The sequence below is a fragment of the Prionailurus viverrinus genome, chromosome D1, assembly GCF_022837055.1.
Source record: "Prionailurus viverrinus isolate Anna chromosome D1, UM_Priviv_1.0, whole genome shotgun sequence".
In the NCBI taxonomy this organism is placed as follows: domain Eukaryota; kingdom Metazoa; phylum Chordata; class Mammalia; order Carnivora; family Felidae; genus Prionailurus; species Prionailurus viverrinus.
Window position 1 is genome coordinate 96,178,986 of NC_062570.1, and position 13,076 is coordinate 96,192,061.

Below are 13,076 nucleotides of genomic sequence, written 5' to 3' on the forward strand. Positions count from 1 at the left end.
TAGATGAAATGATGAAAATTCTTTTTTTTTTTTTTTTTTTTTTTTTTTTTTACAAAATGGTAATTAGTTTATCTCAGTGTAAGATATTTGCACAACCATCATCATTCTGGTCATAGGAATAGACATTTGTTTCCCTATGTAAAAATATGAAGACACTTTGAAATCTAAGTCTAAATTTGAGTTTGTATCTGGGTATGAACCATTAAGTAAGATTTTAAACGTAATCTGAGAGCTACTTTGATTATACCTCTGTAATCTGGAATATTTTATACATCTTGGCTTGGTTATAGTGAGACATTTTGGATGACCTTAACAGCCTGAATCAAAAGCAAGTAGTTGTATAAATCATAGGTATTGTTTTTCATAGGGGTATATTGCACAACTTGAGAACAAAACATTCTTAGATCCTTTAAAATATTTTTAATGATAAAATAAGTGTAGAATAAATGGTTTGTACACAAGCAAATACAAATTACCTGGCATTAGGTGTATTTCAACTGAAATGACCTAAACCGAATACTTTGGGTTGCTTATGAAAACAGTAACAACAAACATTTGAAAAATAGAATACAAAAACTATTTATAATAGCATCAAAATATCATATATCTAGAAATAAATTCAAAGGGAAGATGTATAAGGTTTCTATACCGGATTGTAAAACATTACTAAGAAAAAGAAGCCCTAAATAAGTGGAAAGAGACACTATGTTCATGGATGGGAAGATTCAGTATTGTTAAGATGTAAAATCTCTCCAGATTGATTTATAAATTCAATCCCAAGCTCCTGGCACTTAATGCATATGTATGCATAAATGGATAAGTTGATTCTAAAATCTATGCAGAAATGGATCTAGAATAGCCAAAATATTTGTGAGTGAGGGGGAGAAAAAACAGAGTTGGAAGACTTCTATGACTAGATTTCAAGACTTGCCGTAATTAAGTCAGTATGGTATTGGCCCAAGGATACTCAAATATATCAATGGAACACATTAAAAAATTTGAAATAGGCCCCTACATATATGGTCACCTGACATATGACAAAGGCACACTAGTAGTTTAGGGGGATGGGGGCACCTTTTGGTTTTCCAGTAAGTAGTGCTGGAATACTTACTTGGATATCCCTATGGAAAAAGGAATGAACCTTGACTCCTCTCTCACTTTGTACACAGAATTAAATTGAAGTGGATCATGCACCAAAATGTGAAAGATGAAACAATAAAGCTTCTTAATGAAAACATAAAAGAAGGTCTTCATGATGTTACAGTAGGCAAAGATTTTTAAAAGCACTAACTGAAAAAAGAAGCACAAACTGTAAAATACATATTTTTATAAATATGTAAATATTTTATATATATGCGAAAATTGAACTTCATTAAAATTAAGAAGTCCTGTTTATCAGAGATACCAGTAAGAGAATAAAAAGGTAAACCCCAAATTGGGAGAAGATACTTGCAATAAATATTTCCAATGAAGGACTCATATCTAGTGCACATATAAAGAACTCTTTCAAATTACGAAGAAAAACACAGCCTACTTTTTTTTAATGGGGAAAACAACAGGCACTTCAGAAATGAGGAAATTCAAATGACCAATAAGCACATGAAAAAATATTCAACATCATTACTGATACAAGTTAAAAACCACATTGAGAGGATACTTTATCATCTCACTAAACCAGCTAAATTTAAAAGACTGGGACAATACCAAGTCAGTAAATTCTCCTACTTGCCGGTAGGAATGTAAATTTGTACGTCTGCTTTAGAAAACTGTTTGTTTGTAGCCCATAAAACTAAATATATGCCTACCTTAAGACCCACTGCAAAGTATATAGCCAAGGAAAATTAGTACATACGTCTGTCAAAAGATAGTTGCAAGAATGTTCATAGTAGCTTTATTCATAATGGCCCCAAATTGGAAACAATCCAAATCTTATCAGAAGGAGAAGGGATAAGCAAACTATGTATATTCACATGGTAAATATTGCATATCAATTTTTTAAAAAAATAAACTGATAACCCAAAAAACACTCCGTTTCTTAAGCCTTAGATATTGTAGTGACTGAAAGAATCTACAAAAGGGTACAAGATTATATACACATAAAAGGGGAATATGCTGTTTGATTCCATTTATATGAAGTTTAAGAACAGGCAGAGCTAATCTATGGTGATAGAACATCACCACAGTAGTTACCTCTAGGATTAGGGACAGTAGTTACCTCTAGGATTAGGGTTGGGTTGCCTAAGGGAATCTTTTTTATCTTAAGTGTATTTATTTATTTTGAGGGGGGGAGGGGCAGAGAGAGAAGGAGGGAGAAAGAATCCCAAACAAGGCTCCACACTGTCAGCACTATCACACAGGGCTTGAACTCACAAACTGCGAGATCATGACCTGAGCTGAAATCGAGATGGATGCTTAATCGACTGAGCCACCCAGGTGCCCCTTCCCAAGGGAATCTTTTGAGGTATTAGAAACATTCTAAATGTTTTATATCTTGAGATGAATGCTGGTTACAGGGATATATATGCATATAAAAATTCATTGAACTGTACACTTAAGACTAGTATATATTACACTATGTATTTTTTATCGTAGTAAAAAGGTAAAAAAATAAATTTATATTTGTTACAGTGTAGATTTGACTGGTGTAATTAAAATAGGTAGTTAGCCATTAACTTTTATGGGATAACCTAAAAGAAGCTAAAAGACATATACTGTGAAAGTTTTATAACTCTCAGAAAATATTAATTCACTAACATTTAAAAAAAATTTTTTTTTTTTTGTCTTTTCAGCCCCTGACCTTTTTGAGCCTGGGAAATGCTTACCTTGCTCTGAAGAATATCAGTGGGGCACTTGAGGCCTTTAGACAGGCTTTGAAATTAACTACCAAATGCCCAGAATGTGAAAACAGCCTGAAGCTGATTCGCTGTATGCAGTTTTATCCTTTTCTGTACAACATCACCTCTTCTGTTTGCAGTGGTAAGCAGCTTATATTAAGGGCCGACAAAATGATGAACACAACCAGGGTTCCTATTCTGATCAGCAGAACACAAAATGATTTTCTCAGTTTTTCCCAAGGATTTTATGTAACTAGTATATTCTGTATACATAGGAAAGAAGTTAATTCATTCCTTACTATATAGAGCCTTGGGGTAATTCCCAGAACCCTAGATGAGAAAGGCCAGCTAAAGTATATTTGATTAAAATTGATAGACTTCTCTCCACAAAATCTATGATTTTTTTAATGATCGATATTAATGGTAAAGGGTACATTTTCTGTCCATAAAGACAATCTGCAATACAATTTAAGTGGTTTTTCTGTCTTCTTTCACTGAAATACACCCCCTTGCCTTCCAGTGAAAGTGATCCAGATCTTGACTGCACCTCTAAAGCAGTCACGTGACATTAATTGGTATCTTCTTGCATTCTTCCCCTTTCTCACACAGCCACCAAAATATATGCATGTGCATAAGTGTGTCCACCTGGGTAATGGTTTGAGTTAATATCTGAACTACTGTAAATTCATTAGTTAGAACTCCCTAGGAGTTCGATTATGTTTACTTACTTATTTAACTTTGACTTCAAGAAAAAAGAGTTTGACTTGAATTATGAGGGGTGAGGTTTATATACATATGGATCCTCAGAACCTCACTGTTGTAGAACACACAGTAGGTGCTTTGTCAATGTGGAAATTAGATCATAATATTCAAGCAGAGGGCTATCAGTCCATCACCTTCACCTAAGGAAAAAAAAAATCCCTAATGCTCACTTGGTTAAGTGATTTATCTAAAAGACATCAACAATTTACCGGTAGATTTAGCACTTCAAACTGGTTTTCCAGATTCACCTGTACAAGACTGCCTTAGGATTTTAATGAAATGACAGGCAGTAAGTTGTATTTACATTTTTAAGTATCAGAAGCCAGTTTTTTATTTTTATTTATTTATTTTTAATCTGGTTGCTTTTTTATTTTATTTATTTATTTATTTTTTAAATATATGAAATTTATTGTCAGATTGGTTTCCATACAACACCCAGTGCTCATCCCAACAGGTGCCCTCCTCAATACCCATCACCCACCCTCCTCTCCCTCCCACCCCCCATCAGCCCTCAGCTTGTTCTCATTTTTTAAGAGTCTCTCATGCTTTGGCTCTCTCCCAGTCTAACCTCTCTTTTTAGAAGCCAGTTTTTTAGTGAAGAAACCAAAAATCCCGAAGCTCCGTAACTCCATAGCTCAGCTGTGGCTCAGTACTGAGCACGGTGTAAACTGGAGTTCTTGCACGAAGGCTGAAGGCCTAAGACAGTGTTGACGGTGCAGCAGCGGAGGGACCCGTGCCAGAGTCCTACAGATTCGTGTGTGAGCCCTAACTCTTCCATTACCATGTTTCTCATCCCAGCAAAGAAACTTGTGTCCTCATGTGTAAAATGAAAGGCAAGATCTGTCTCATAGACTTGTTGGTAGGAGTAAATAAGACCCTTATCACATAATAGGTGTTGGGTAAAAGTGAGCCATGAGAAATTCATAATAAATACAGAATATTCAGACCTTAATGGATCTTACGGGTCTTACTTAATCATAGAAAACATGTCGTGGACTTTTAAATTCCTTAGATTACTAACAACAGCCTTGAAAACAGAATTTCACTTTTTTCAGTGAGCTGCTTTTACTAATAGTCTCTCTCTCTCTCTTTTTTCCCCTGCTATCATCTCCCTTGCCTCTCTTGACTTCTTTGTTATCAGAAAGAAGAATTTTGTAGGTATATAGTGCCCCCTTTTCTAAAAAGCCTTTTCCTTAGTAGTAGTTTTACATGCTTTTGCTTAGGATTTTAGTTTGTTGAAATTTATTATTATTTTATGTCACTCATGTCAAGAAAGGAAATTCCATTGTCTGGAGGTTTTTTCCCAGAGTATAACTTCAACTAGCCCAGGAAACTAATAACCTGAAACAAATCTACAAAGTTGTAGTATCATAGTATTTAGTAGTCCAGATATCCCACAAATGTTACTAGATCCAATACAATAAAAGTTCTTTCAGAGAGAGCTCACTAATAAAAACAATTTTTTTTTTAGTTTAGCCCCTGTTACATTGTGATTAGTTATCTTAGAAGAGAATCTGCCATCTAGTAACACCTCCGTAAATAGTGGTACCCCTGATTAAATGTATGCTATAGCATTTTCTAAGTTTAAAACCTCATGGATAATACTGACTTCATTCAGTATTGATTTTTTTTTTTTGACAGTGTTTTTGCATTACTTGTTTCCACAGTAACAAGTAATGCTTTGCTGAGTTCCAGCTTTGAAAGGCTGAAACTTCATAGAAACAAATATCTCTTACAGATACCATGAATTTCTTATATTTGAAAACCCAAACATTTTCTCCTCCTGTAACTATCTCTGAGCTTTACTAAATGGTTGATGAAAAATAGAGAAAAACCTCTGAATAACGATTAACATTTCTGTACCTTCACATGATTGTCTACCTTTGGCTTTTTCTTTTTTGCAATATTGAAATAAGCTTCGTAAGTTCTCTTTACTTGTCTGCCATGTTATCTGTCTGAGATTTTTATTATGACGATATGAAGTTTTCAAGATACCAACAAAGCTTATGATTCTTTTTCCATATAATAATCAAGGAATTCATATTGGTTTTTATTAGAGAAGAACTTAAGCTGCCCTTCCCCAGCCTAAGTCATTCTCTTAGGAAGGTCTGTTTGAAAGCTACCATTTTTAAAAACTCTGAAATAAGCTTTTCAAGACCAAAAATTGTTAAACTCTTAGAAAACCTATCTTAAATACTGTTTCTGGCCACTGTTATTCTTTGACAAATTATTTTCTTTACAAATACATATTGGTAACTATTTTTATAGCAGCTATAATATAGTATAATCTCTTGGGTAGTATGAACTTAATGGTAAAATTGTAGGCAGTGTGTTAACGTGAGTAAGTATTTTATTGCTTTCAATATGTAATCATGGAATTTTTCACACAGATTTTCAGTTTATGTTTCTTGGTATGTCTGCACAGGTATTGTATTCTGGTACCTGTCAGTACCAATTAGTTCAGTTTAAAAAATACATAATCACTATGCTTACAAAAGTTTTCGACTTATGAAGGATATATCAGTGCTTAATTACTTATCTGACATTTTTCCAAACTTTTATTAATCTGGAAATCATTTTATTGACTGCCGTGTATTAGGTGTGTATGTTCTTATATAGAAAGTGCTTGACATCATCTCTCTCTCTCTCTCTCTCTCTCTCTCTCTCTCTCCCTCTCTCTCTTTCACTCCCTCGTTTGAATAGCATTTAATAAATTCTTGTCTTTTATAGGTAGTTTTATATTACCACCCCAATTTCAAGAATGCTGGGAAGGAAAACTTAATAGATTGCTTTATACATTGTCTGCACTCGAGTTGACTGTTACAAGAGAAGCTAGTGCTTTCAGTTTTGATTAAGCATTTATCTTGGCAGTTTTGAAATACATACTCTTTTACCATATTTTATTGGTTTGTTATTTTACAATCTGATTTAAACGTAGAACTGAGTAAGTAGAACTGAGTGTGCCTCTTCAGCAAGCCCATTCTTAAATAACAACATACTTGGCCCTTTTTAAAGTAAAATGGAATCTGTTAAATAAACTTCCAGTACTTTTGAGTATAAGTAAGTTCTTTTCAGTGCTCAACATTAAACAAAAGGACTTTTCTTTTTAATTGGAAAAAATAAAGGTCTCACAGAGAATGAAACCTCATGAAGTAATAATGATTATCTTCTGTAAGGACTAAAAATGGAAAATAAGTTTCAATAACCATCTAAACAGAATAATTAAATATTAAATCTGAAGAGAAGTCCAGAAATACATGTAGTGGATTTTCCAAGCATTCATTACTCCATAGTATTTTCTAAATGCTATTTCCTTCAACTTCACTAATTTGCAAATCAAAAAGCTACATGTAGTGAAGATATTTTCTACTTAAGCAGTCTAGATTGTTTTATTATTATGTCTCTGATATGCATGGTTTTATTTTATTTTTAGTATATTTCATCCAGTATTATTTTACTTTTATTAGAAAACGTAAGACCAATTGTAGATCATATTTATTAGACTTCATTTACATCAGATGCCTACAGGTATGCCACTGACACTGGCATTGATATTTGCTGAATAAAATTAAGCACCTAACCCAGGATTTCTCTGGTCTTGTCTTAATTCACTGAGACACATGTCCATTTAAAATTATTGACCCAGATCTTTAGAAATGATGGGTAAACGTTATACGTAGAACTCAGACTTAACGTCTAGGTATGCTTAGAATTTTATGCATGTCTTTCTTTAATATGTATTTGAAAGCCTTCACCTACAGACAAAAATAATAAAATAATTTCCAAATCATGTACATGAGCCTTAATATCTATTGCAGTGTGCAGAAGGATTATCCTGTGTCATCATCACAATGTTTCTGTATTTATAGTTATCTATTTACCTAAATCATAGCTCCTTTTATAATTAGTTTCATTACCTATGGTTTTAATCTGTGTTCTTCAACCTAAATTTCTGTAGATTTATAACTTGTAGCTTAAAGCAATCTTACCTGGAGTTCAGATTTTGAAGAAAAAGAAATCTTGGACTTTGCTGCCCTCCTGTGGACTATCCAGCATATGCTACCTGCAGTTAGGGACTTTTGTTTTATGACATTCTTCCTAAAAGTTAATGAAGATGTTGGCTTAAAAAAAAAAAAAAAAAAGATACATTCATAAAGATCCAGTTTTTTATACCTTTTTGAATATGCTACTAGTTAGCTTCCCTCCATTTATTCCTGTAAGAAGAATTAAAACTTTGGTTAATTTACTACAGGTCTCAAAATCCTAAAATTTCAAGCATATTGTGCCACAGAGCCAAATGTAACTCTTGATAATGTAATCTGTCTAGATTTTGTATTTCTTTATTAAAAAGGGCTTTAATTATGTGGTTAACAAATAATCCTTTGACAAATATCTATGTGGTAGAGGGGGAATAAGAAGAGTCCTCTTTTTATGAATCTAGAAGCAAAGATCATGGGTTACTCAGTTCAAGTGTCACTCAGTGGTAGAGCTAAGACTGAAATCTGAGTCCTCTGCCTTCCAAGGCCAGTGTAGTTCCTGTGCACAGTTCTCTTACTCCAACAAGTATAATTTATCCCACTGCTGTGATTGAAATAATTCATATTTATAAATTCCTGAGACATTTTTATGAAAATGGTATATTCACCATACTTTTTATGTCATCACTCAAAAGAGATACCTACATCCCTGTATAAAATCTGAATCTGAACTAGATTATGGGGCAGTCCTAACCCTAAAAGCACACCTGAAACGGTCCCTTTCAGCTTAGCACCTTTGTCTTTTCCGAATTTTGCATGATTAGATTGCCACGTGGCCTTGGGTTGCACACAGATATGGTGGCTGTACTTGCATTATTATCTCAGTAGGTAATATTTATCTTTTGGGATTCCCAGCATTTAGCTGTCATGAACAAAATGGTTACCTTGGGTTTTCATAAGAACTTAGGACAGTAGGTCAAATTCTGATAACCAGTGGTTTTACACTTCAGCCTCCAAAAGACATTGAATATGTGTATACATATTTTAATACTTTTTGGTTTTTTGATGTGAACTTTCTACATGCAAAAAAGCATTACTTTTCTTTTGAGGAATGAGCCTATTGGTCCCTGCTTACGATCTTCCACAACTATCCTCCAGTTATTACAGATTGTTAGTCTGGCCAAATAATATTTAAGAAAAAATGAAATTTAATGGTGGATATAGCCTTCTAAAGCATCAGAATGTTTTCTTTTAACAAAAGGAAACGGAGTGTGGCTTAGTTATTCATCCATTCAACTAATACCTCTCATGTGCCAGGCATTAGTCTAGGAACTGGAAGCCAAACAGAAGAAAAATTCTGTTTTATGGAGCTTCGTTTTAGTGAAGAGAAACAGAGCAGATGATAAATATAATAAAGTATTTAGTATGTGAGAAGATAGTGCTAAGGGGAAAATAGATTAAGAGGTTGGGTGAGATTCAAACTGTGTTTAAAGAGGCCCCACTGAGGAAGTGCCAGTTGAGCAAAGACTTGAAGGAGGTAAGGATTTAGGCCATGCAGGCATACGGCATAAGAGCATGTCAGGCAGAGAGAATAGTTGTTCTAACAGCTTTTGCAAGGAACAGCAAGAAGGCCTCTGTGGTTGCACTCGCTTGTAAGAGATGAAAGCTGAGATGAGTGGGAGGAGGAAAGAGCCATATCTTTACTGCCTTGCAGACCATTCTAATAATTTGAGCTCTTACTCTAAGAGAAAAGATGTATCATTTGGAAGATTTTGAGCAGAAAAGAAGAACGATCTGATTTACATATCAACAGTTTTCCTCTGGCTGCTCTATCGGAAATAGATTGTAGTAAGGTAAGGGCAGAAACCGGGAGACCCATTAGGATACTGTTGCAAAAATACAGGTGAAAGAGAATATTGGCTTGAACCAGCCAGGTGAGATGGGAGGAGAAGGTGAGAAGCCATCATTGTATTGGGGATACATTTTTGAAGATAGAACTAATAAGACACCACCAGAGGCAGGGTAGGAAATGAAGGACAGAGAGGTCATGGATAACTCCTAAATTTGGCACCTAAGCAACTGGTGCTATTTTTAATAAGATTTGTAATCACCATTGGTGCTGTTTAATAAGATAGTAAAATCTGAGAAGGAGCAGGTTTAGGGAGAAAAATAAGTTTGGTTTTGTGAATGTTAAGTTTGCGTTGCTTATTAAATGTTTAAATGCAAGTATCAGGCAGGCAATTAGATATATGAGTGTCATGATGGTCAGGGAAGAGGCCCAGGCTAGAGATGCTAATCTGTGAGCCATGGGCTTATGAGTGGTTTTTTAAGTCTTGAGCATGGACGAAGTCACCTCAGTGTTTAGTACAAAAAGGAAAGTAGGTCAGCAATTAATTACTAGGGCATTCTAGTACACATTAAGAGGTTGAGAAGAGAAAGAACAATAAGGAAACAGCCAGCTAGACAGTAGGAATATCGGGCAAGTATTTTGTCCCAGAAACGAAGAAAGTGTTTTGAGAAGTGATAGATTGTATCATTATTGCTGCACCACACGGTTGCATCCTAAGAGGCTGAGTTGGATGAGGACAGCAAATAAGTCGTTGGATTTAGGAACCTGGAAGTCGCTGGCAGTTTCTAAAAGTTTGTATGAAATGGGTTGTGAAGGAGGTGAGGAAGTGGAGATGGCTAGCAACTCTTCCAAAGAGTTTCGCTGTACTGAGGAGCAGAAAAATGGGGTGGTAGTTAGAGAGGGATGTGGGATTAAAGATAAATTTGGTTTGGATTTTGTTCTAAAAATAGAAAAATTTGCAGTATGTTTGCATAGGACTGATCTAGTAAAAAAGGAGAAATTAAAGATGCAAAAAAGAGAAACTAACTGTAGAAGCAAAGTTCTTGAATAGATGGCAGGGAGGGGGGTGGAATCCAAGGCACAAATGTAGGGTAGGAATGGTCTTTAGATAGGAACAGGGACAATATATAGGTATCGAAGTGGGACTTTTGATTACTTCTCAGTGAAACGAGAGGCTAGTTGTGAGATCAGAGTGAAGAGAGGCAGAGGGTGTTGGAGACAATGTTGAGACAGGAAAGGGTGAAAACAGCAGACTCAGGATGTGAGTTGACAGGGAGATTTCTAACTTTGGTAACTGCCTAAATGTCAGTATCATTAATTAAGAGAGAGAATATGGGAAAGACATAATTTATGCATTGATGTAAGGCTGGAAAATAAGTTGTGATAGACCTGTTCATTTGGAGATGCCTCTGGCTCCCTCAGAGAGAATATGCAAGGTGAGAAGAAAAGACCAGAATGGAATCTTAGAAAATACTAGTATTTAAAGAGCAGAGCCAGTGAAGGAATAGAATGGTATTGGGAAACCAAGGGGAAGCTAGGTCCTGAAGGTCAGAAGAACAGAGGGTTTGAGAAGAAGAAATCAATAGTACCCTGTTCCGTATTGGTTCCCAAAGTATGGTACAGATATCACGAGAGGTGCATAAGCTTTCAAGTGGTACTTAGGTTAACATTTTTTAATAATTTTAATGTTTATGGTTAATTCTAATGGGCATTAATATATCACTAGCACATCAAACCTGTGATTTATGAAAAGTGGTACTAACTTACCCTTTTAACATAATGTAAGATTAACCAGCGAAGCCATTTAAAGGAGAACGTCACGTAAATAATCATAGTGGTACCTACAGGAAAATCATGACTGTAGTTGGCAAATGAACAGTGTGGACGCTCTGGCTTTAACAGTGTAGAAAGTCATTGGTGACTTCATTTTATCAAAAGTATTTTCTGTAAAATGGGGAGATACCTACACTAAAACAACAAGAATAAATCTTAGGATAACAGAAGTGTTAAAATGAGCTCTGTATGTATAGTTGAACTACTTTTGAAGCTATTGGCATAGTTTCTAAACTAAAGCTCATGTTTCAGCTGTCATTCAGTGACTAAAATATCTTTAAAGCAAATAGATAATGATACCAAGAAACATATTAATGATAGGATACAAATAAGGAAGATTTTTTTTAACTCACCTTTTAGAAATATGAAAATGTCACTATGTTTGAAATAAAATAGAAAATTTGGTGAGTGAAGAAAGAGGATATTTATCAGGAGGATATTCTAAGCCTCAGGATCTAGTACACAAGAGCAAGTAGTTTTATTCTCTGTCAATGGACTGTTGCAACTGTATCACTATAGTCTTGGCTGTGATGCTCCAGATGGACTGAGACCAAGGGTAGCAAGTGACTGTCACTATAGACATTTCAGTAGCACTTCTTGAAGTCCTCTAGGATGCGATGGCACTGGATGTTGTTGTTACTCAGTTATGGAATACTTTTCTTCATTAATCTAAAAATGAATTTATAGTCTCTCGGAATTACAGAGCTTAACACTTAAGGTGTGCAAATGGTCCTCACCAGTATTAGGGTTACTATCTTGAGTCTCCAAAAGGAAGTCAGTTATGTTTTTAGGCACTAAACTAAGTTTAAATCACAGTTCTGCTTCCTTTCTGCTCTGAAGGTAGTATGAGGATACCTACTGGATGGCATCATCAATCATATTTCGTGATCACTTATCTACAGATAGGGTTGGAAAGTTATGTTTAGACATCTTTCTTTGTATGTAGGCTCTATTCTGCATCAGGAGCCTACTGTGATTCCCTACACTCATAGCACTGTAGACAAAGTGATTGTACACCAACAAGAAACTGTGAAGGGTGAACAAGGTGGGGTCTGTTTATGGGGCACCTGGGTGGCTTGGTCAGTTAAACATCTGACTTTGGCTCAGGTCATGATCTCGCGGTTCACGGGGTCGAGCCCTGTGTCGGACTCTGTGCTGGCAGCTCAGAGCCTGGAGCCTACTTTGAATTCTGTGTCTCCCTCTCTCTCTGTCTCTCCCCTGCTCATGCTCCATCTCTCTTTGTCTCCCCAACACAAATAAACATTAAAAAAAAATTTTTTTAAAAGATGGGGTCTGTTTTATCTAGCTCTCATTAACTATTCAAAAGATACTTTTAATATGGTTTGTCACTGCAGTCGTACATCAGCCTCCTGAAAGGAACTGCAGGCGGCTAACTCTAGTTGTATGGACTTTGTGTGTAGTGAGTTAGGCAAGTTCATTTTATTTATTTATTTATTTATTTATTTATGTATGTATGTATGTATGTATGTATGTATGTATTTATTTATTTATTTATTTATTTTTATGTTTATTTATTTTGAGAGAGAGAGAGCATGAACGGGGGTGGAGCAGAGGGAGAGAGAGAATCCCAAGCAGGCCCTGTGCTGTCAGTGCAGAGCCCAATGTAGGGCTCAATCTCATGAACTGATGGGAGATCATGACCTGAGCCAAAATCAACAGTTCGATGCTTAACTGACTGAACCACCCATGTGCCCCTCTCCCTTTTTAAATCTTCAACTTCTATTCATTGTTGCCGATGCTTTCAGAGATATTTTGACTTATGTTAAGTTTTGCCATTTTTTTTAACAAGGCTTTGCATGA

General features: G+C 35.3%; 1 protein-coding gene across 2 annotated transcripts in view; it reads left to right on the plus strand.

Moving 5' to 3' along the window:
* TTC17 (tetratricopeptide repeat domain 17) overlaps window positions 1-13,076 on the plus strand; it is a 127,510-nt gene that overhangs the window by 51,979 nt on the left and 62,455 nt on the right. For both annotated transcript variants that reach the window (XM_047877449.1, XM_047877448.1), the window contains exon 16: window positions 2,790-2,976. In XM_047877449.1, the coding sequence (XP_047733405.1) occupies window positions 2,790-2,976 (187 nt within the window). The remainder of the gene's footprint in view (window positions 1-2,789; window positions 2,977-13,076) is intronic.